The 23,737-nt window shown below is 47.5% G+C and overlaps 5 protein-coding genes; 2 read left to right on the top strand and 3 right to left on the bottom strand.

Annotated features, from left to right (window-relative positions):
* Positions 1-1,219: 1,219 nt before the first annotated feature.
* Positions 1,220-8,344, bottom strand: GSTUM_00005367001 (uncharacterized protein; the record flags this gene model as incomplete). Its single annotated transcript, XM_002837447.1, has 10 exons — positions 1,220-1,273; positions 1,329-1,813; positions 1,867-5,151; positions 5,202-6,066; positions 6,135-6,731; positions 6,790-7,589; positions 7,647-7,739; positions 7,815-8,042; positions 8,099-8,185; positions 8,254-8,344. The coding sequence occupies 10 exons, from the start codon at positions 8,342-8,344 to the stop codon at positions 1,220-1,222; spliced, it is 6,585 nt and encodes a 2,194-aa protein (XP_002837493.1).
* A 2,830-nt stretch (positions 8,345-11,174) lies between these two features.
* On the top strand, positions 11,175-12,116 carry GSTUM_00005366001 (uncharacterized protein; the record flags this gene model as incomplete). Its single annotated transcript, XM_002837446.1, has 4 exons — positions 11,175-11,522; positions 11,577-11,717; positions 11,785-11,835; positions 11,907-12,116. 4 exons carry the CDS (start codon positions 11,175-11,177, stop codon positions 12,114-12,116), a joined length of 750 nt encoding a protein of 249 aa, XP_002837492.1.
* Positions 12,117-12,336: 220 nt separating this feature from the next.
* On the bottom strand, positions 12,337-15,438 carry GSTUM_00005365001 (uncharacterized protein; the record flags this gene model as incomplete). XM_002837445.2 has 9 exons in its annotated part: positions 12,337-12,703; positions 12,771-13,324; positions 13,377-13,485; positions 13,533-13,800; positions 13,850-14,180; positions 14,245-14,854; positions 14,908-15,036; positions 15,131-15,237; positions 15,294-15,438. 9 exons carry the CDS (start codon positions 15,436-15,438, stop codon positions 12,458-12,460), a joined length of 2,499 nt encoding a protein of 832 aa, XP_002837491.1. The 3' UTR covers positions 12,337-12,457.
* Positions 15,439-16,534: 1,096 nt separating this feature from the next.
* GSTUM_00005364001 (uncharacterized protein) lies at positions 16,535-18,477 on the bottom strand. XM_002837444.2 has 7 exons: positions 18,311-18,477; positions 18,194-18,243; positions 18,070-18,135; positions 17,780-18,016; positions 17,324-17,713; positions 16,740-17,270; positions 16,535-16,685 (listed from the first exon to the last, which is right to left on the bottom strand). Exons 1-7 carry the CDS (start codon positions 18,345-18,347, stop codon positions 16,629-16,631), a joined length of 1,368 nt encoding a protein of 455 aa, XP_002837490.1. The 5' UTR covers positions 18,348-18,477; the 3' UTR covers positions 16,535-16,628.
* Positions 18,478-18,634: 157 nt separating this feature from the next.
* On the top strand, positions 18,635-20,411 carry GSTUM_00005363001 (uncharacterized protein). XM_002837443.2 has 3 exons: positions 18,635-18,969; positions 19,096-19,600; positions 19,662-20,411. Exons 1-3 carry the CDS (start codon positions 18,678-18,680, stop codon positions 20,263-20,265), a joined length of 1,401 nt encoding a protein of 466 aa, XP_002837489.1. The 5' UTR covers positions 18,635-18,677; the 3' UTR covers positions 20,266-20,411.
* The last annotated feature ends 3,326 nt before the right edge of the window (positions 20,412-23,737 follow it).

Raw genomic sequence — 23,737 nt, 5'->3', positions numbered from 1 at the left:
AATCCGGATTCGGGAGGTGTGTGTACGAGTACTCGAGTACCGGTATGTGGGTGTGTCGCGTGCGGTTGTGAGATCTGATACGAGTACGGTATGGTGCCGTAAGTTAGTCTACCGTGCCGGTACTCTACGAGTTGCTAGGTGGAAGGAAGGGATAGAGAGATAATCTAGATAGATAGAGAAGTGTACGGTACGGTGCTCGTACAACTGCTATAAAGACGCCACCGGAGCCTTATTCTTTCCTTCTAAACTATCATGAGTCGATACTTCTATGTTCAATTCTTCCTCTCTGAGTTATATTATACCCTGTCTGCTATATAATTCCATAAGAAACGAAGGATATAATAATCATGCCCGTCAGATTGTTCACGTTTGCTCCCCCCCCCCACCGCTTCTTCTTCCGCCCTTCCTATGATATTCTCAGAGTTAACCACTCTTTTACCGGTATTCTAGGGCCAAAAACACCCTAGCAACGTTCCTGGCCTTAACCGGCGCGGGCGTGCTCGCGGCGAACATGAACGCCAGGCCACGGGCGGAGGAGAAGGACCGCACGAACGGCGAGAGTGGGTTTGCGCTTAGGGGGTGTGAGCGGTCCGGTTGTTTGCTTTCCTTTTCCTGAATGCACTTTGCCTACACGATGATGGATGGACTGGGCTGACGATGGGTATCATAGGTGGTGGTGTTTAGTTTAAATTGGTCTTGTCAGGGTCGTTGGTGTTTGGATTCGAGCTTCGCTACGGATTATGTGGTTGGATTGGATTGGGTGGATTAGTGGGAAACTGCAATAAATGGTGTCTTGGAGTTGGGCATTTTTTTCCGGTTTCCAAGTTAATGATTTGCTTTGAGACTGCCTTTCTGTTGCTCTCTTTGTCTTTTTATCCTGTCTGTGCTTGTACTCTAAGTGCGGTATTATTCCTGAGAGCTTTGGCGATGATGATTGTGTGAGGCTTGCTTGATTACTTAGTTTGTCGATCCGTTACCTTTTTTAAGATTTCATCGATTCGCGAAATGTCTAGAAGCGAAGGAGAAATGCCCTGCTTCCAAACGCATATTTGATACCGGTACTGTACTGTACTTATACGAGTACTTGTATGTGATAAGGTATTAATTATCCTACAAACGCCTAGCGGTAACCAAAGAGGAAAAAAATGAGAAAAATGCACTTTTAGAGACCCCATCGAATAATCAGCCTCGAGCCCCACAAACGGCAACCCTACAGAATTCAAGCGAGAACCAAAGCTAACAAAGCCATCCTACAGTAAAGCCCGTATTTCATCTGGTGCTCTGTTAGTATTATGCAACTAGAATTGGGGAGAGCGAACTATCCATACCTGTCTAAAGTACGCTGCCCTCTGGTCATAGTCCACTTCCTCACCAATCTCAGCGTTCCTGGGCAACGGGTGCATGACAACCATGTGGCTCTTCGCATTCTTTAGAACCGAGTGGTCGATAATGAAGCTATCTTTCAACTTCTCAAACTCGTTCAAATCTGCGAATCTCTCCTTCTGGACACGAGTGCAATAAAGTACATCTGAGCTAGCGACAAGGTCTGGTATGAGTTCGTGGTACTCTTTCACCTCCATTCCAGCCTTCTTGAGAGAATCACGGACGGTGGCTGGCATTGAGAGCTGCGGGGGGGAGGCAAAGTTGATGCGAACGTGGTAATGCTGCAATAGCTTGGCGAGGGAGTGAACCGTACGGCCGAATTTGAGATCGCCGACAAACGTGATGGTCAATCCATTAACAGTTCCCAGCTCCTCACGGATAGTGAACAAATCGAGGAACGCTTGAGTCGGGTGTTCAAGACTTCCGTTTCCTATTTAGTTGTTAGTACCATTTAAACGATTTGAGCGATTAGTGGAACCATACCTCCGTTAATAATGGGGACTGGGGAGAACCTTGCTGCCTCAGCGGCACTGTCTTCTGCGGGATGTCTTAGGACAACAGCGTCCCCATAGCAGGCCAAAGTTCGTATTGTGTCCTTAAGAGTTTCTCCCTTCTTCAAGCTCGAGTGAGCAGCAGAAATAGCTACGGTTCTTCCACCCAACCGCTGCATAGCTGCGTCGAATGATGCTGAAGTCCTGGTAGACGGCTCGAAGAACATTGTGCACAGAAGTCTTCCACGGAGAAGGTCAATTACACCCCATCTCTCCACCGCGAGTCTCATCTCTTGCGCAACCGTGAAAAGGTGATGCAAGTCTGCACGGCTAAACTGGTTGACTGATAAGATGTGGCGACGCTTGAACATGGAATCGCGAGAAAGCAGCTCCGAAAGGGATGCCGGAATCATTGGCGCAGATAGTTGGAAATGGGGCGATGCCTCGGAATGGTTGACAAGAAGGCTTGATGGGGTTTGGAGCGCAGGTAGAGAATCCAGGGCCGATGACTGAGTACGGCCAGCCAGTCTTGGGCTCAAAAGGTTCTGACGGCTATGCGAACTCTCGGGTCGTAACTGAGGGGATGCCACTGAGGTCGCAGCAACAGGATTGGGGACGGAGGCGGCAGTGCCGTGAGACCCATCACTGCTGATATATCCATCCAAGGCGGCAGTCTTGCCTTTAAAAGTGACCCTCTGCACGGCCCCCTTAAGAGTGCGGTCAACAAAAGGAGACCAGACATCGCCTGGCTGTACCTTGTAGGATCTATCCATCTCAACCTCGACAGAGCAAGTTGGCTGGTCGTGAAGGTCGAAGATAGTCTTAGGATTATCGTGTAGTCTAATCTTAAGATCATCGATTGTCAATCGACCGTTACAAATAGCAGTGGTCAAAAGAGGAAGTGTGTCTGCGATACCGAAGGCCGCGTTGACATCCTGTTTCATGTCATGAGCAAGCTGGAAGGGCAAACTGCCAACAGAGAAACAGTCGATAATGGCGAGGTTGTCCCAGAGAGCCTTTTGGTCTTCTGCGGTGGGGAGAACGGGGCAAGTAGGATAATCATCCTGGGATAGGAAAAGTGCATAAACAGCAACATCGCAAGTGACCTTTAGTCCCTTCTCCTTGCTCAATGCGATCAGCTTGATGTCGTCCTTGGTGGTGATACTGGTAACATGTACGTTGCGATTGTGTAGGCTTGCAAGCAAGAGTATGGAGGCCAAATCCGTAGTTTTTGCATCAGTCATGATAGGTTTGAGCGCTGGCCATACCCCGAAGTGGGAGGTCACTGTAGCCACCTTATTGATGTTGCCGGAAAGGTGGTTGAAGGGTATGAAGAGCGATCCCACGCGAGAGGTGAGAGTACTCAGTTGTTGCGAATTGGTGGAAGTTGCTGCCACAGAGTAGTTGAAGTCACAGTGCGCCAATTTGCTATTAGCCAATGCCGCCTCAAGAGCCGTAGCATCTGTGAGACTGCCCTCGACACCCAATGGCAGGACACGAATCATGGAGAAACCAGAGGCAATGGATGCATGAGTGACCAGCTCGAAGTCCTTGCTGTCCTCCTTAGCCAAGCCAGGAACGAAGGCGGCAATGTTGATAAGCCCCGGAAGAGTGATAGTACGATGACTAGTCTGGTAATCAAGGCTATCAATTTTCAACTTGTGATTGCGTGAAAGTGCTTCAACCAAAAGCTTCGCGTTCTTGACGTTGGTAACTAATGGGGTGTGGTAGTCAACGGCCATACGTCTGGTCTGATAGCCTCGAGACATGTAGGAGGCGGGCCTGCGAAACCGGTTGTTGGAGGGCAGATTGATGTAAAGGTCGATGAGATTATTTGCTAAATGCTGAGTAAGAGAGTACTCAGTTTTCTGGCCGTTGGGCTCATCTTGCTCGCCCAAAACTTCAAGGTACTGTACGGGTACCCCGTGCTCTTGGATGAAATCAGCAGTACCAGCCGTTGCAAAGAGTTTATAGCCCAATTGGAAGAGCTTCTTGACTGAAGGGAGCATCTCCATCTTCTCTTTAAAAGAACCAATGGATAGCAAAATGTTTTTCTTAGGGAGGCGGAAACCAGTGGACATAAGTGCCTTGATATAGGCCTCAGATTTGTCACGGCCAAAACAAGCAACCTCTCCGGTAGACGCCATTTCAACACCAAGAACAGGGTCAGCTCCAGACAAGCGAGAGAAACTGAAGTGGGGAACCTTAATCCCGACATAGTCCTTTGGAATATCGATTTTAGGATATGCGTCAACTTGGAAGCCTAAAATTGCTTTCGTGGCCATCTCGATAAGATCGACGCCCATAACCTTCGATACGAAGGGGAACGACCGAGAAGCACGGACATTGCACTCAATCACCTTAATCTCGTTATCCTTAGCGATGAATTGAATGTTGAACGGACCAGTGACATTGAGGGCATTTCCGATCTTCCCGGTAGCCTCTTCGATTCTGCGTACAGTCTCTGGATCCAAATCTTGAGGGGGGAGGATGAGAGTAGCATCACCAGAGTGGACACCAGCATTCTCGACGTGCTCGGAAATAAAGTGCATCAACATTTTGCCATCCTTAGCTACTGCATCCATCTCGATCTCCTTTGCGTTCTCAATATATTTAGTGATGACAACAGGATGCTCTCGGGAAACGTCGGCCGCCTGTCTGAGGTACGAGGCAAGGTCATCCTTAGAGTAGACAGTGTTCATGGCGGCACCCGAAAGGACATATGAGGGGCGGACCAAGACAGGATAAGTGACTTTGTCGCAAAACGCTTCAGCTTCTTCAATGCTCGTCAACTCCTTCCACGCCGGCTGATCAACCTCTATTCTATCAAGTAGGCGGGAGAATTTGTACCGGTTTTCCGCACTATCGATCATCTCCGGTGATGTTCCCAGGATCTTGACGTTTAGGCGGTGAAGAGGGAGAGCAATATTGTTTGGTGTCTGACCGCCCATAGCAATAATTACACCGCTGGATTGTTCGAGCTGGTAAATGTCGAGAATTGTCTCCAAGTTAATGTTCTCGAAGAAGAGCTTGTCAGCTTCATCATAATCGGTGCTGACAGTCTCCGGGTTGTAGTTGACCATGATGGTCTTGATTCCCATCTCACGGAGAGTCCTAACCGCACGGACTGCACACCAATCGAACTCAACGGAAGATCCAATTCTGTAAACGCCGGATCCAAGGACCATGACACCCTTATCCTCAAATTCCACATCGTGCTCAACACCATTGTAGGTGAGGTAAAGGTAGTTAGTGAAGGCAGGAAATTCGGCCGCAACTAAATCAAATTAATATAACTACCTGCAGAGGATTTCCCAAGTAACCTACCGGTATCAATCTGCTTTACACTAGGCATAATCCCCTCCTCAACCCTCAAGCTCCTCACAGCAACCTCATTGGAGCCCCAAAACTCTGCCAATTGCCTGTCAGAGAATCCCAACTGCTTCGCTTGTCTGAAGAGGGAAGTAGGAATGCTGGAAGCGTTGTACTTGCACATCAATTTCCCGAAATTGGTAAGCCCCATGAGTTTGTTTAAGAACCACTTATCAATTTGGGTGAGCTCCCAGATCCTCTCGACAGTATATCCAGAGTGCATGGCGTTGGCGATTGCAAACAATCTCTGATCAGAAGGGGTTTGCAACTCCTGATCGACACTCATCAACGCTTTTGTTTGATTGAAACCAAGGTTGTTGTAGTCAATGGCTCGGATCGCCTTCTGGATCGCTTCCTCGAACGTTCGACCAATACTCATAACCTCTCCGACACTCTTCATGGAGGAGCTGAGAAGAGTCGACACACGAGTGAACTTCTTCAAGTCCCAACGAGGGATCTTTACAACCACATAATCAAGGGAAGGCTCGAAGCAAGCACAAGTGACCTTCGTGACAGAGTTTGAAATTTCATTCAAGGGAATTCCGAGACCTAACTTCGCCGCAATGAATGCAAGAGGGTAACCTGTAGCCTTCGATGCCAATGCCGAGGACCTAGATAGACGGGCATTGACTTCAATAATGCAGTATTCCTTCGAGAATGGGTTCAAGGCGTATTGAATATTGCATTCTCCGACAACTCCTAGGTGACGAATGACGTTTACCGCCGTCGTTCGAAGCATATTATAATCCTCATCAGAAAGGGTCTGAGAGGGGGCAACGACAATCGAGTCACCGGTGTGGATACCAAGGGGATCAAAGTTCTAAAAAATCGGTATGAGCAATCGCTCCCAGCTTTGTAAAACCACATCTCACAAAGGGAACACCCTACCTCCATATTACACACGGTGATACAATTGTCACGGCAATCTCTGACAACCTCATACTCAATTTCCTTCCATCCCTTCATACTCTTCTCAATCAAAACCTGCGGACTAGCAGCAAAAGCCTTGTTGCACAGGTCCCGGAGTTGATCCTCATCGTAGGCAAAACCACTACCTAACCCACCAAGAGCATAAGCGGCACGGACAATGACAGGGAAGCCAATATCCTTTACAACAGTCATGGCCTCCTCGACGGAGGATGCAGAGGCAGATTTAGCACACTTTTCTCCAATTTCTTCCATTGCTCGGGCGAAAAGCTCTCGGTCCTCGGTTGTGATGATGGTCTCAATAGGTGTACCCAAAACCTTCACGCCCAATCCTTCGAACTCATCCTTCAGCTGGATACCGACCTGGAGAGCTGTTTGACCACCGAAAGTAACATAGATGGAGTCTGGGCGCTCATACTGGATGACCTTTCGGACAAACTCAGCAGTCACGGGCAAAAAATATACCTTGTCTGCCAAACCCTTGGATGTCTGGATCGTTGCAATATTAGGATTAATAAGAATAGTGTAAATGCCCTCCTCTTTAAGAGCTTTGATGGCCTAAACAACGCATTACTATTAGTTTCTACCGGACGGCCATCGAAAATAGTGCACTCACTTGACTCCCAGAGTAATCAAACTCTCCAGCTTGTCCGATACTAAGGCCTCCACTCCCCAATACCAACACCTTCTTGACCTTGACCTTCGGGTTTGCCCTCTCGTTATCCTCAATGAGCCCACCGGGAATCTCAACTGGCTGGCTCAACGCAGCTCCCCCGTTAGGACCTTGAGTTTTCTGAATAGCACTTATAAAGACATCAAAAAGCCATTCGGTATCCTTGGGTCCGGGTGTGCTCTCAGGGTGGAATTGAACACTGAAAAGCGGTTTCTGTGTATGCCAGATACCCTCATTTGAGCCATCGTTGGCATTGACAAAGAGTTCCTGCCAGCCACTCTTCAGACTCTTGGCGTTGACCGCGAAACCATGGTTCTGAGAGGTGATGTAGCATCGACCAGAGCGCAAGTTAGTACACGGGATGTTGTGCCCACGGTTACCAAACTTCATCTTAGCAGTTTCTGCACCGGCTGCTCGGGCGAGAAGTTGATGTCCTAGACAGATACCGAAGATTGGCGTCTTAACAACTTCAATTGCTGTTCGAAGTCTGTCGACAGTAGTCTTTAGGGTAGCTGGGTCGCCAGGACCGTTACTAATAAACAGACCGTCATAGTTTTCCTCCTCCTTCAGGAAATCGTAGTCCCATGGTACAACCTTTACCTCAATGCCACGGGAGAGAAAACACCTGAGCTGATTGAATTTCATGCCGACATCGACACAAACGATCCGAATTGGCTTTCCGTCTGGCCTCTTGAGCGCCCTGTCCACTGGAGGGGAAAAGATCTGGGGTCCCCGGATGGATACTGTTCAATTCAGGTCAGACAACTATTGTCGTGGAGCTCAAAGAATTGGTTACTAACCTTCAGCCACAAGGTTTTTGGCATTAGGATCTACCCATTCCTGGGATTCAAAATCCTGCCTCCAATCACGGTCTATAGGGGACCTAGCACTAACTAAGGAGCTAAGACTATTAGACAACATCCTCCCAACACTGCTATTCTTCTGTAGCAATAGCCTTCCGAGCATACTCCCCTGCGTCCGAATCTTCTTGGTGAGTGTTCGAGTATCGACACCGTAGATAGCCGGAACTCCCCGCTCCTTGAGCCATGTTCCCAAAGAGCTTTTTGCTAGATAGTGGCTGTAGTCTTCCCCTGAATACGAAGCCGTGATCAATCCCGCAATGTGAACCTCCCTCGACTCGAAGTACGATGGAAGGGAGTCGAGCAGCTCATCTCGTGTCTCCCTGTCCGGAACACCTGGTGATTGTCAATTAAACAGCGCTAGCCACTTGTTGAGGGATTGTATGGCGTACCATAGTTTCCTACTAGGGGGAATGTTATGACCAATATCTGCCCCCGATACGAAGGATCCGTTATAGACTCCGGGTATCCCACCATGCCTAAGATAACCCAAGTTAGATTCTCTGACCGTGGGGACCCCAATTCCAAAAAGCAGCAAGGCGGATACCAGTCTGGAAAACCAATTCTCCAGAAATACTCTTCTCGGCCCCGAAAGAGTACCCCTGATAGGCACTCCCATCTTCCAATTCCAAGGTCATGAGGCGTTCATCTCCAGAGATTTCGCCATCTCGTCCGACAAACTGGGATGCTACCGGTGGGAAGGGCACAACCGCAGCCCTAGTCTGACTGCCTTCAGGTCCGGGCATTGCCAATCTGTTTTCGTTGTTATCTTACTTCTTTCAAAGGAAGAGGGGGTAGCGGTAGGTACGAGGTTATCAGGTCTGAGCCTTTTCTTTCTTTCTTTCTTTCTTTCTTTTTTTTTTAGAAAAAAGAACCCCCGCAAAACGGGATTTCCCTCGAAAATATAAGATATGTGGTAGTGGCGGGGTAGTGGCGGCGGCGGGGGGGGGAAGAGAGCCGCAATGGAGGGGTTAATCTGGATGAACTTTGTAGGAAGGTGGGGCAGGGTCTTGGGTATTGGAATCGTAAAAATAAAAATAAAAAGCCGAAGAGCGCAGAGAAGGAAAGAGACCAGGCCCTGAACAAAAAGATGTGAAGAAAGGAGAGGAAGGAGCGGGAGGAAGAGGATCTGGTATCGAATTATATACTACCCGAGGATGACACCTACGAGATTATACCCAAACTCTTGCAAGCCAGAAAAATGGGATGAATGTGAAAAAAAAAATTGGGTCAAAATTCAATCAATGATAGGACGGGAAGGGAGGGGTGGAAAAAGGGTTCAAGCGAGGGTAACCGAATTTGGTAGGGCTGGTGGAAGCGGATACGATGCATCAAAACCTACATCTCGAGAGCTTATTAAGATACGATACTTGTATCATACCCGTATTACGATATCCTACCACGCCGCCATACCGGTATCACACTGTAATTCAACGGATCAGAGGGGTTTAGCCGCACCGTGCTACCAGCATCCCCCCGTGCTAAAGTTAAGAATAAGTTTCCCAGAAGATGTGATAGTCTGCGAGTAAGGTGTGGATTTAGCCAATCTGTGCTAAAACAAGTTTTCTGCCAGGTACTGTACTCCTATGTACTCGAGTATTCATACTCGAGTATGGCAAGCGTGCTTAAAGATTGGTTTTAAATTGATGGCGATTTTATTGTGCTGGAATCTTGTCGAGCTAACTTGGTGTTCGTAGAATAACTTGTGCTGTTTGCTGATGGGTTAACACCGTTTAGACTACGATATGATACCATATCTAGTATCGATAACATCTCATATAAACACCTGGACTAGCGGTATTATGATACCATGTCGAACCCTCCCATTGCCTATTAGCAACAGCGCAATTATGATACCACTTAGCGCGGTGCGGCTAAATACCTCTCTATAGGGGACCTTTTCTTCTACCTACCCAAGATCACCACAAATACTTACTCGAGTATTGCTGCACTACACCCCCCCCTCCCACTCACTACTCATTCCCTCCAAGAGTACCATTTCTTACTCGAATTCCAAAACGCCCCGCAGAAGCTTTCCCAAATCTTCCTGGAAATGCTCGAGTAAATACCTTCCGCGCAGAGGAGGGCTGGTGGACGTGCAGTGGGGAATTCAATTCCCAAAGTCTCAATTCCATACTTACAAGGATACCTTTTTGTTGGATATCATATGCATACTAGCATTTTTTTTTTTTTTCCTTTTTCTCATTGCCCATCATCACCTGGGCAGTACCGATCAGGTACCGCCAACCCCAGTAGCGCAGCCCGACGCCAGTTCCGTACAGTACCGTACAGTATGATACCAATAGTATCATAGATCCAGGTCACAAATACCCTAGCATCACTTTCTCTCACTCGCATACGTAGTGTAACCATCTTCTAATCGGCTTGTCCTGACTGTACCGTATGATACTGTACTGTACCAACATCTCCTCACTTCGATAAAGAAGGATCGATCGAAAACCCCCACCTGTTCTAACGCTGCAGGACAACATCTGTGAATACCCGCGCCGTCGGAGGGACGCGACCACGGCCCGGATCCACGCTTGAAACAAGCATGGCGAGGCGGATCTGAGCTCAGCTATTGCATGGGTTCAAATTGTCTCGGTAAAACATGTAGCTGAAACGCAATTGAGCCCGACAAAACATCGTGATCCGATCTGATGGTTGCGTGGGGAGACGGTAGACTGTCTACAACTCATTGGTCGCCATGTGCATACTATAGTAACTTACCTCGTAACACAGCAGAACAGGTAAAAAAAAGAAAGAAAAAACCGAAGGTGAGCAATTTGATTGAGCTCACTGCATTACCGTAATCCCCTCATGGATTATCACCAGGTTATACATTCAAGGAGCTGACAATCTTGGGATCAATGTTTTACTACTACTCACCATTGATAGTCCTGTGAAGTTCCTACTATGGAACCACTTGTGTAGTAGAGCCCAGGAATCTAGTTTAAGCGTCCGGAATTCACACGGCATCTCTAACAAAAGGGCACTTATCCTGAGAGTCCTCGATTTTGGAAGTTCGTAAGTTGTGAACTTAGGAAACTATAATTACTGGCAAAAATGCACCGCCAACCATCAGATGTCGCCAAACATCGAGCAAAGTTCTTGGGTTTATGGTGATATCGGTAATACTTTCTTTTTTCTTAATTCCCTTCCTTCTCTTCCCTTCCGTAGTGGGATATTGGAATAGAGACCATTATTAAATTGGGAAGAAAAAAACATTCCCCACGTACGAGGGATGCCCACAGTAGACTACCAGTGCCCGAGCTGCAGAGACATCAATCTGCTGAGGGCAAAAAATAAATAAAAACTGCCCGGAACGGAGCCAATACCTACACTCCAGTTACGATACCGGCGCTGTGCCCACGGTTCGCTTTTTGTTTGAGCTATCCAAGACGTAAAGTGACTGTTTAACCCCCCCATACCGAAGTGCATAGGTCCTTTTTCTTTCTTTTTTTCTCAATGAGAAAGCAAGGAAACACAAAACAGGATAGTAAACGGAGACCCCAAGCATTGAATGCTAATGTACCGGTAGGGTCACTGAGCAAGGGTTGGTTGGTGGGTGAGGGCACAAGTCTTTCAACATCTCGCAGGACCAATGAGGCTCAACGAAACCTTCACCCCGCACTAATCCAAATACGGTCTGGTGCAACCACGCCAACTTACCTTCTTCCTTCGCCCTCGCAACAACGTAACTCAACATCATTCACTACCACATTTCCATTCATCACGCACTCATCCGTTATATCACCTCAGCTATTTTCTCGCTCCTCCATCAGTAGTAGCGAACGAAATGGTGCCCGCTCCCCCGTCCTAAACCAACTAACTCCGACTAACCGATCGCTGACAAAATGTCCATACTAGCTACCCTTATCCCTCCTGAATACAGCCCAAGGCCACCCAATGCTCGTAGAGCTCAAAAACGGTGAAACCCTCAACGGACACCTGGTCAACTGCGACACTTGGATGAACTTGACTTTGAAGGAGGTTGTGCAGACTAGTCCTGTTTGTTCCCCGCTCCTTCTCCCTCTTTCCCACGAGGGGACTGGGGCTAACTGGGGTGTGGCTGTAGGAGGGTGACAAGTTTTTTAGGCTGGCCGAGTGTTATGTTCGGGGGAACAATGTATGTTGATTTGGGATGATAAAAAAGGAACGGTTGGTTCGTTCGTTGGGGACTGATGTTGTGGATCATAGATCAAATACCTTAGGGTTCCCGACGAGATTATCGACCTTGTGAAGGAGACGCAGACACAGCAAAGCAGAGATGGCCACGGCGGGCGCGGAGGGAACGACCGTGGGAGGGGAGGTTACAGAGGGGATCGTGGAAACAGAGGTGGCAGAAGTAGGGGAAGGGGGAGGGGTGGTGGGGGTGGTGGGGGTGGGGGCGGAGGTTCCAACCAGTGATGGGCAAAGGACTTGAGGTGGGGAGGGAAAGGGGGGGGACTCTTTAGTATCCGTTGGGGGATTATCTTTCACCGGCTTTTGTAATAGGTCTGTTTGGAGAAACGCTATACCCAGCGGTTGTTAAAAGCTATGGCTATGCATGGGTAACTTTGCGCCTTGATTAAATTTACGGGGTTCCATGAATGTTAGGTGCGCTACGGGGGTGAACTCGTATCGTCTGTTTCTAGCAAAAAAGTAATCATTAATTGTAAAAGAAAAGAGAGAAGAAAATTCATGCATGTGGGGATATAGATCATTAAGCTGGCAACCAGCTTGGCCACCGCCCACGAAACACCCAATTATCATTTCGGACGAAGCTGCTTCAAGAGCCTATCAATCTCCAAGGCTGCCGCACCAGCCGCCTTTGACCTCAACAGCTCCAGTGCGTTAGCATCCTTAGCCCTGAAAGCTTCTTCGCCGGCCTTAACCATATTGCCACAGCGAACCCACATATCTATCCTATCCGCAGGAGGTAGATTAGTGCACTTAGGTATGAAGATAGATGCCGCCTTGGTGTTTCCTGCAGCCAGACACTCATTAAAAAACGCCTAAAACAGCGTAAGTAGGAAATTCTTAAAAAAAGAGATAAAAATAAACGGGAAACAAAATCGATACCTCCCACCCAATCGGACTCTTTTTGGTTTTGCCCCACTCCTCAATTTCTCCCCAATCCCTCTTGGCAACCAAAGCCCGCAATTTGAGCCACCAGAACCGCTTCTCCGGTACTTTGAATTCCGATTTAACTTTGTTCGCCCGAGAAGAATACCCCATGCGTATAAGCTTAAATACAGTCTCATTAATGGGGTCGCCGACAAATCTCTCCTGCTGCAAGTCCTTTTCGAAATTCTCTTGCATGTGTAGAAGTTTTGCTGATTCATCAAGTGCCTTTGCCTCCAGAGCATGTTCTTTCGCATCGGCTAGTAACTTTGAGGCGAGTTTCAGCTTCTCCATCTTTAGAGATAAGTCTTTCTGGGCCAAGCTGTCACGGAGGGTAACGTATGCGCCGTCGGCCCTACGATCGTCTTGATAGTAAAAGTCCTTCAAGAGCCCTGGATCCGTTTCCCTAGCCGAGGATTCGATCAGCGATGATGCAACAGGCCGGTCGTTGATCATGCGGAAGAAATTTGCTAGTGGTAACTTTTTCTTTAAGTGGAGAAGAACGAAAAAGACTGTTCAGGTCAGATCTGGTAAAACCTAAAGTATAGCGGCGATAGTATTTACCAAGATCGGTGTCCCCACTCTCAATTGCCTTATCAAGAGCGATTTCGTCCTCCTCCATGTTGAGTAGAAGCGGAACCTGTCTGCCAGCCCGTGGCTCGTAATTTAATAGCTTTTATACAGTTAGATGCGTATTACATAAATGAAGTAGGCTCATACCTGAGTCGCAAGCCTTCCTCTGCCCTCATCATACGCAGTCCTTGCAATCTCTTCAAAGGATATACCACGTTTTCCAGTGAGTTTCGCTACTACCATGCGGCAAATGGTATCCTCATCATCTGCCGACATCCGGACCTTCATGCAAGCCCAATGGATATATATCCGATCAGTTGGTAACCGCAGATACTCCGAGACCCTCAATGCCAGCAAGTGCTGCTGCCTATTGACCAGTCTTTGTATTAATTTTTCTGGTGTAAGTCGTACAAACCTATCCGAGTTAGCCAGGTTCGTCACGACCATCATCGGGGATTTCATACTGTTCATATGTTATAGCCAACCCGACTTCATAAAACCTCACAGCGTTGAGTACCCTGAGTGTTTCACACATTTCTACAAACTCATCTGAGCTGTAAAGCTCCAATACGCTTTTGCCAAAACTAGCAGCCTTAAGCAACTGCTTTTGCCAGCGGACAGAGAACTCATGACCAGCAGCTTTGATGCAGGCATCCACTGCCTCGGGAAGCTGGGCGCGAATGAGTTGGATGTTGTCATCAGCCTTCGGTGATTTTCTCTCCAACTGATCAACAGCGTCAAGGAGGATTGAGGCGGGTGCCGTGGCTCCAATTTTGAAGATATCTTCAGTGCCATCTGTTGCCATCACTAAGTTAGATCAAGGTAGGTATTTGAGTCCCAATGCAAACTGGTGGGTTACCAGTAACTTTTTGTAGAAATTCACACTTCTCCGTAGTTATTATGCGAATACCGTCGATTTCGGGTACCAGGTGTACAAAGTTTTCGTAGAAATGCTTCAGCACTGAGCCCCTGGGACCGATCATATGAACTTCTTCACCCCAAGCTAACACCACCGAATCGTTTCCGCACCACTCCACTGCTCGCGGTAACTCCTCGCCTCCAGTTCCGGTGTCATACTCGCTCAACTTCTCTTGAAAGTCGGACCTGATGACCCAAACCTTCCCCTCAACGCTGCACAAAGTCACGTATTTTCCATTCGGTGAAACAGAAATATGAGCAAATGGCCCATTCTGAAGCATTTGGTCTAGAACTTCTGTAGCGTCCACAATCAAGATAGTCGTGCCGGTAGAAACAAACACTTCAACATGCCGGGAGAGTGTGTAGGATGGAGGAAGAATCGTCCACGAGTGGATAATCTCTGTAGCCGGGATAAAAGGAACCGGATCTGCTAAGAGGCGTGGCCTCGGTTCATCGTAGCGGGAAACAGAGATGAATTGGTTGTTCCGTAGCAGTGCGACAAAACCAGTAGAGTAAAACCGGCATTCTTTGACACCGGCTTCCTCAGCGCCCTAAATGAAATGTATATCAGTGGGTTTGCCTTCATAATCCCGGATTGGCCTACATTGCCGAGAGAGAATTGAGTGAAATCTCCTTGAAGATCATAGTAACACCTGACCACCCCGTCTTCCGTTACAACCAATAGCTTCTCATCCTCTGACCAACCGAGACCCTTGATGGAGCCTTTATCCCACTAGAACCCCGCATATATATCAGCAACCTCTCCATTAATTCCCCAACTCGACCTTAAAGGCGGTAGTGGATTGCGGAGCAACGGGTTACTGTACGGATATCCGACGGATGAGCCTCCCGGCAGCACTGTATATATCTATGCTTGATTTTGACTGCTGGGAGCTTCGGTAAGCTTGGATTCTCGTCTCGTCTTTGTAGAGAGCTACAGAGAGAAGTTTGTCAGCTCAGGATTGCAACGATTGATGTGGGGGGAGCTACCGAGTGCTCCACCATAGGGAGCCCCTACGACAATATAATCCGAGAGGTCAAAGTCGGGATCCCAGAGGGCGGAATAAAGCTGAATCGTGCGGTAGTATTTGTCTTCAACTCGCTCCCAACCGGCAGTGGCAGAGGTGTGAGACATGTCTTCGTCAAGAGTGAGAAATAATGGGCGATTTCAAGGTGGTTGAGGGGTTGAGGATCTCCAGAGCTAGAGTCTAGTTGGCTGTTGTGCTTGGCGTTGTCGTCGCTTTACCATAGCACCCACGATCGGATTGTGGCGGAGGATAACGAATCATAAATTGTCACTCTAAATTCGAACGCACTGAGTCGGCAGAACAAGTCTAGCCATTGCGTGAATTATCGGTACCAATCACGCGGTGCTATAATAAGTTAAAACAAAAATAAGGTAAACCAAATAAATAAAATTATAAATTTTTTAATGGGGTGATATTGTATCCATAAACGGAAACCCAGGACTAGTGCCATCCGACTGCCGTCGCCCCGTCCAGTCCGTCCAAGACGAGACATTGTCGTCTTCCGTCGTCCTGACCCCGTCTAGGACGGACTGGACGACTGGAAGCGCTGCTCTCAAGGAAAGTTTTATCACTCGCACACTAAGACTTATTCTGTTCGATTCGTGTTTTGTGGAGTTCAATGTTTTTTCGTTGCGGTTGCTATTGACTTCGTGCAGAGGACAGGTGGAGAAAACCTCCCTACATACTGTATGATACAGAAAGAAAACTTTTCCCTTCCTCCTTCAAACATACCCTATCACTTTTGCTCCCAGCCAATCAAAAACCCCAAAGAACTACCTCCCTTCCTAAATCAAACTAAACCAACTAGCAGGACTTCAAAAATCCACAAATTAGATTTTGAGCCTTACAGTACTGTACTACCCGTCTGCTTCGTTAGTAGTCTAGAACCTATCAACCAACATTTCCATTATCAGCCCTATAGTTTGGTGTTGAGTGACGGTCCTATTCTAGTACTAAGGTGCCATTATTTTCTAAATGTATTTTTCCTTGGCTATGATCGGTTCTGATTTACCATTTGGAGCCAGCCCACTGTATTCTGGCATCTAGATATGTTTTACCCACCGCAGGGTTAGTCCCAAGTCTTCCTGGGTTCTTGCGCTGGTTGACAGGTTAACCCATTGTGTACATTGGAGTATTCATTAGCTGGGGTCATTGATCTATGATAGCACTACGGAAAAAAAATTTGCTAATGATTTCTCAGGGTTGCAGGCAGAGGAAATGTGGTGTGAATAAGGAGCTAGCAACTTTGCGTGTATTGCCGCAATGTCTATTATACACAAATCTAGCTACATCCACCTCATTTAGCCTTTCCTTTGCTCTTAACCTTTGGGGCGATATTGGCCATCATTTCCTCCTACGCCAGATATTAATGAATGAACGGATATAAGGGAGTTTCACTCTGAATTACCTTTGTGATCAGATGGTCAATTCTCTCCAACAGCCCTAGAAGACTCTTCATATTGCCACTCCATTCATTAAGGACATCGTCCGCGTCTCGGGGCTCAGCAAAGGAGATGATTCTCGCAGGTCTATCTATTTTGGCGTAGACAGTCTTTTGGGTTACCAGCTGGCTTAGATAGGTTTCGGCCTCATCCTCGTCCAGATCGAGGAGAACCTTTAATCTGTCCATCCTGATCCTGGTATAATACTTTGCGACAACTCTTACATTGTGTTCGATAACACGTTTCCTCAGGTCATCCCAGCGTTTCTCGGCCCTAGGGTCACCAATCGCAAAAACATCGGAAGTGCGTAACCCGGCCCCGTAATTTTCAGCGATAAGAGGCCAGCGCATCAACTCATGAACTGTAAAGCATTTGAGAAGATTTGATTGTTTTTGAACCAAACTTAGATTCGGATCTGCATGAATGCGATGCAGTAGGTCTGATTGCTCGTTATCGTAGGGGGCCAGGATAATGTAATATATGATCCTCTCGAGTACCTATCATTCTTGGCGATTAATATTTACCTGGTGAACGGAGAAGAGGCTCTTACACTCTTCAACTTATGAGGGTCCTCAACTACACTCGGGGTGTCGTAAACTGCCTTATAGTGTTTGCACACATCCAGATATTTATCCTCTTGTTTTGCAAGTTGGATTTGCTGATCATAAAACTTCAATTTCAGATCAGATACTTCTTTTTGGGCAAAGTATTTTGTAGAAATTTTTCGCGAAAGAATTCCCGCCTGGGTGAAGTCTCCACGTTCAATACAGAACTCGACTTGCTCGAGAATAAATTCTGTCTTCTCCCGTCGATCCATAGACCCGAATGTTTCGACTTGAAGTTCACACAAAACATCAGTGGCTCCGGCAAGGTCACCCTGGGCCTTCTTGATATGGCAGAGGATGCGGGTTATACGAGCCCGCTCAACCTCAACAAAAATCTATAAAGATGGGCTAAGTTTGGATGCTTTGACCTAAAGAATGGTAATAGCCCTACGAGTACGTACCTTGCCTTCAGTAACTGTCCTCAACGTTTCAATAACGGAGAGCTTCGTCTCGGTATCAGGTGTCTCATCAAGGAAACCCATCACAGTCTGCACCATCTTAGTTGTGGCCTGCTTCAGTTGGCCATGTTTCTTTGAGAGTATTTGGACATGCTCGTTCATAAGCTTCCACTCCCCGGCATCCTTGCATAGTGAAACAATCGTGGTGAGGAGGCGGTTGGTAGAAGCCAAATCATTAGCCTGGGAGAAATGTTAACGACTGCCGATGTTGGAGATACATAGGGTGATCGAACCTGTCTCGTTTGCTTTTCTAATGCTAGGAGCTTTTCGATGGCGGCTGGGAGGTTTGCTTTGTTTGTCTACAACTCATGAGTGGTCAGTAACCGGGCCAAGCATCTAATCTATCAATTTTCAAACCTTAGTGAGTGATAATATCTCCGGAAGCTGTCTGTCTAGTGTTTCAGTGACTATAAACTCCCCAGGTCAGAATTTGAGTAGAAAATCGAAAAAAACCGAGAGCAATGGGTGTCCCACAGTCCTTGTCTGCCTTTAGCACGGGTTCGTCCGACATTATATAGGGCGGTATTTGGCTAGGCGATGTGTAATTAAGCGGATGGTGGAGAAGGCGTCAGAGATAGATAGAGGTAGATGGTTGTAGATGGGGTATTGTTCGAGGTGGTGGATGAATCCTAGAATAGATCTGTCGGGCTCTGGGTTGGTCTAGGTGCTAGTGGGACGAGTTGCAGTATGATATGATAGGCATTGGACTATGTTAGTAAGCATATGCACCCTCACCCACTTCAAGCCGGGTAACTTCCAAGTCCCCACACCAAACAGCCCTCTTCACCCCTCCTCTACCTAGCTCCCTAGCTCCATTACATTCCATTATTGACAGCTCGCAATGTCCCTCGATACTCCCAGATACCTTTCGGAGCTTTTCTTGAACATACGTGGCCGTTCTATTGCTTGGGATGCTCACGTCCGCGCTGGCTTGATTACAGATTCAGATGTCAGAAAGATCAAAGCAATCGATAAGGCATCGAAGGAGAAGCAGGTTAGCGTGGTTGAGAAAGATGTCGACGGCTACGCTGCACTCGTCCTAAGCCCCGGAGGAGTGTTGAGGAAAGCTACGGATGGAAAGAGAGTGGATGTCGTGGCTTATATGCTCGTGTTATTAGGTGATCTTTTGGAGGGTGTGTGCAATACATTCGTTTACTAGTTTGGAGCCAACCTAGTTTCGATCGTGAAAACCCAAGGGAGATGGGCGAATCTTCGATGGTAAATCGTGTTTGGCTGACCTCAAGTTCTGATCGTGCCAGGTGTTCCCGCGTTCACCGACTCTCTCTTATCTCTTCCTCAACCATTTGCTCATCTCCTGTCACTGCTATCACACACGGATGAATCAACACCCCTCCTCAGCGCATCTGTCCTTACTACGCTTCTTACCGCCTACCTGAAATCTTCAGTAAAGCCCTCTAGCGATGCCCGAGATGCTCTTCCAAAACTGTACCGTTTTTTCGCAGGCCTCACCGAATCACCAGACGGACATCTCCAAGATATAGCCATTCAATCTTATGTTTCACTATTGAGAAGCACGTTTGCTAGGACCACTTTCTGGGACATGGAGGAGGAGACTGTGGCTCCTGTAGTCAAGATCTTGGAGACGGCGGCTGCTGGAAATGGCAGTGGGAGTGACAGAGTCACAGGTGTCACTGGTGGGACTGGCATAGTTCAAGGAGGGGTGGGGTTGCAGTTGCTGTATCATGTTTTACTTGTGATTTGGGAACTCACGTTCGAAGAGCTGGTGGCTGAAGAAATTAATCCGTGCGTTCAATGCCACATATTGTTTGAGTGTATCACTGATGGGCAATCGACGTATCCTTAGGAAATATGATGTGATTCCCCCCATAGCTGAAATACTCCGTTTATCATTGAAGGAGAAAATCACCCGATTGGCTCTTGCGAATCTTGCAAACCTTGCTACAGAATCACCATCTACCAACCTACCACCTCTTCTTCTCTCGAATATACTTCCATACCTTCAGCAACTTTCTTCACGCTTTACTCCCGCATCCGACCCAGATATTACAGCCGACCTTTCGTCCCTAATCGAAGCCTTGGACTCTTTCCAATCCTCACAAACAACACTCTCATCCTACCGACTTGAGATTATTTCTGGTCATCTCCGCTGGTCCCCGCCTCATCGCAATGAAGGTTTCTGGAAAAGGCATGCAAGAGAGATTATGGATGACACAGAGCTTGTGAAGGCACTTTCTCGAGTTTTTAGCAGCAGCTCAGACAAGACTGTACTAGCCGTTGCTGCGAACGATGTTGGGGTTTTGGTTAGAGAAGCCCCTGGGAGTAGAAAGAAGTGGGAAGAGGAAGGTGTTAAGTCTAGGGTTATGGAATTGATGGGTGATAGCGACCCGGAGGTCAGATATGAGGCTTTGAAGGCAGTACAGGGATTCCTGGCCAATGCTTTCAGTTAGGTAGCGAGCGAATTAGACAGCTAGGCCTGAAGCATTGGTTGCATCGGATATACGTTTTCTGAAGGGGTTTATTATTATTTTCAACCGGAGGGACACTGTATATAAGCAATCCGTCTCGGTCTGTTACGATATGATACCTTTTTGCATTTGAGGGCTCCTTCCTACCCACGTTTTATAGCTTGCCTTCTCGTCCATATGATTTGTTCCGATCGTCACCCCGGTGTCTCCGTGGGGGGGGGGGGGCGTTAGTTTGACGCCCTTGCGACATCGTGGGCTTCTCATCCCTATCACAAAGTACTGTTTTTAGCATTATGGATTCACGCGCATTTGTTCGCGGATGATAGAGGGGTTCAGATAGGAATTGGGTTCCCGGTTTGTTACGATATCAAGACCGCCATGGCAAAACCTCCCTAGTCTACAGTATTGTCCCTTCTACACGCGGCTGACTCGATTTGCAGGGTATTTCTCACCTGATCTTGGTGCGCCCACAAGATTCGTATAATCATGTACAAAAGCCAGCATAACGTATACAATGTGTTTTCACTAAGCCGGTAACTCATGTAAAACCTGCAAGGCCTGTGCTCGAGTGTGGTCTGACGCATAGTTATTTATCATATACTCGAGTACCCGACCCGGTAGTAGGTGGTGGGGTGCGCCAGACAACCGCGATGTTTTGTCTGCTCGAGTATAAGTATGGACGCGAAGGAGCGCATTCAGCAGCAATCAACCTGAACACCACGACCCCACCGGAGATGGAAAACAATTCAAATCAGAGGCCCCCTTGGGTCACTCGTGCTCTTGCCTACCAGCTAGTCGGAGACTAACTGACGGCTGATGGCTGTGTTTACAGAGACTGGACATAATGGTCACCGTCACTTGCCCTTTTCACACCAAAAGTGACAATTTTCACAACTACACGACAACGCCAGGTCCACCTCAATTGATTATATTTCGGCTCTGGGCATCAGACGGTTGTACGGACCTCACAATATCCAAATTTCAGGCGAATTAGACATGTCTTGCATTGTTTGTTGGCCTGGCGAAATTGGAATTTTCAATATAAGTGCCTGTGGGCACCCATACAGTTCCCGAAGCTTGGTGCGTCGTGTTTCAATACTTTGAGTTTCTCTTGCTTGTGCAAGCTCCAATTCACAATTGCAGCTAACTAATGGGGCTTTGATAGCGCAAACCCTGCGGGCTTGTTCGGGAAGCAATCCAGGGACTTGAAGAGTTAAAACCCATCTCAGGTGTTAGCTGGCGTTGTGGTTATATGCTGCCGTGGCTCAATGTCTGCGTGTTACTTTTGTGTTTCCGGAGGTTCGCGAGTATGGCTTTTGGATTGGCTGCCAGCACTAGTGCTGCGGGATACGTAAGTGTACTCACACATGCCGATGAAGATACGATAATGTATTTGTCAAGCCCGCGTGTTGAAGTCAGTACTCGAGTAGTTGATATGGGGGAAAGGGGTTTTTAATGGACGGGAGCTGGTCCCCGGGAATCGTCAGGAAACCATCGCTCGAACATCAACCACGACCAGGAGGATTCGGTATTTCCTCTTTCTTTCATAGCTTTCGTTGGTAGAATGACTAGTCCATTTCCCGCAGCTCCGCTTGCCCTCCCCTACCCTCCCTTATCTCGGTCCGCCTTGGTGACCTATTTACATGACCACCTTTGCCCATTGATGTACTTCACAGGGATCACTCGTCCAGGGTCAAGCAATTGCTGTCCATCCGGTGTTTAAGAACCGTGTCCCGGATAATTGCTATTGCCCCCCCAGTGGGGGAACACTGAAGCCATGCCAAGGGGGCTTGAACTCCAGCCCCAGTGGCATCCTCTTCACGGACCCTCCCCTCGCCCACCATGTACCTGTGGTGCTGCAGGGCTGCGCTACAATAGCTCTCAGTCAGTTATGTTACAGTGCCGGGTCCATTGTTGTGTGTCAATATGCCTTCACGAAGGGATCTGTTGAGGTTGGAGGCTCTGAAAAGCACCAATGAGGAGCTGAGGAAGTCTATTGGGGATTAGAGAAACCGATAAGGAGCAGTGGGGGTGAAAGATGAGCGAAAATGGGCAAACCGAGACCCCCAAGACAACCTCAGGGTGGTGGTGGTGGTGGTGGAAATAGCTGTGGTTCCTGTTGTAGCCGTACTTGTACTAAATTATTCTACTGTATCATACCAAAAGGGTACGCAGTTGGTTCGCACTAGTGGCTCGTTCCTGATGGCCACGCTGGCATTATTCGCAGGTATCAATGCAAGTCCGATGCTTCCAGCCTTGCAAACAAGCAGGAAATACTTGGTTTTGCGGATGTGGTATGTTTTGGTTTCCTGTTGAAGCTGGACACCTAAGGCGGTACTACCCGTGCCAAGTATTTAACTTCAATGTGGCCATGTGAGCATAGATATGAGGCATAGTAAGTGATGCTAACATTGTAAATTAGTCGCCCGGTGTGGTGCTAGAAGAAACACTATAGTAGCCAAGGTGACCGGTGATGAAATATCAGTCCTCAGTTAAGTTTAGTACCAGGACAATCCTCACCGCCCACCCCCAAAGGACTCCCCAGTCCCTGGGGAACACCCCCAAACAACTGGAACAATGCAGCTGAAGCGCAGAAGGCATCAATCTTTCGGAATGGTACGTCTTACTCCTTGCTTTAATATATCTATGGGATCACTACTAGAGATTGGTGGCTCCGATCGTAGGCTCGACCACATTAGCTAGAGCCTTCTCCCTCTAATCTCTCGTCTCCTCCTCTCCGGTCATCCTTTTTGTGACATTATCCTCGTTGGCAGTATTGTTGAAATTATAGCGACCGGGGCCATTTCCTTTTCTATCACACCTGAAATTCCTTGGCTTCTCCGACCTACTGATCCCGGTCGTACCTCAGTGGAATGGTCTCGATGTCCTAGCTACCTCACTGCTTGCTAAGCAGCACTTCCACTAGTGATAATTGCTTCTCAAAATATTTGTAGTGACAGTCTTTTTCCCTGTTATATTAAAGGTTAGTGAGTAGTGGTATAGCACTTGCAAGTTGTGCCATTGTTTTGTGCAATCGGAGTTATTCGATCGAGCTACAAGTATCATAATCAATTAACTGAAGAACAAAACGCGTCGTGATTATAGTATTTACTCTAGAAGGGCTAGTAAGCTTACCCCAAAATTCCCAAAAGGGGAACCCAAAGCACGGTTTTTTCAGACCGCAATCACAAAATATCACTCAGGAACCGGGAGTTGGGGAGTTGGGAGTTGGTAATTGACTTATGTACAAGGGCACTCGTTCACCCTTTGCAGTTGTTGCGTTTGTCATTTTCCTTTCTTTGCGATAGAGTATGTGCAGGAGTATGATAGCTATTTGAATGTGTATTCATATATGATACTCTTGAAAATATTTGAGAAATTTCTGAGTGGGTACTTCTCAAAGCATACTACATTTTTGTGGAAAAAAAGTTTTTTATGAAAATTTTAACTTTGA

The sequence above is a fragment of the Tuber melanosporum genome, assembly GCF_000151645.1.
Source record: "Tuber melanosporum whole genome shotgun sequence assembly, scaffold_19, strain Mel28".
Classification (NCBI taxonomy): domain Eukaryota; kingdom Fungi; phylum Ascomycota; class Pezizomycetes; order Pezizales; family Tuberaceae; genus Tuber; species Tuber melanosporum.
The sequence above is the reverse complement of the archived record's forward strand: the minus strand, read 5'-3'. Positions and strand labels throughout refer to the sequence as shown.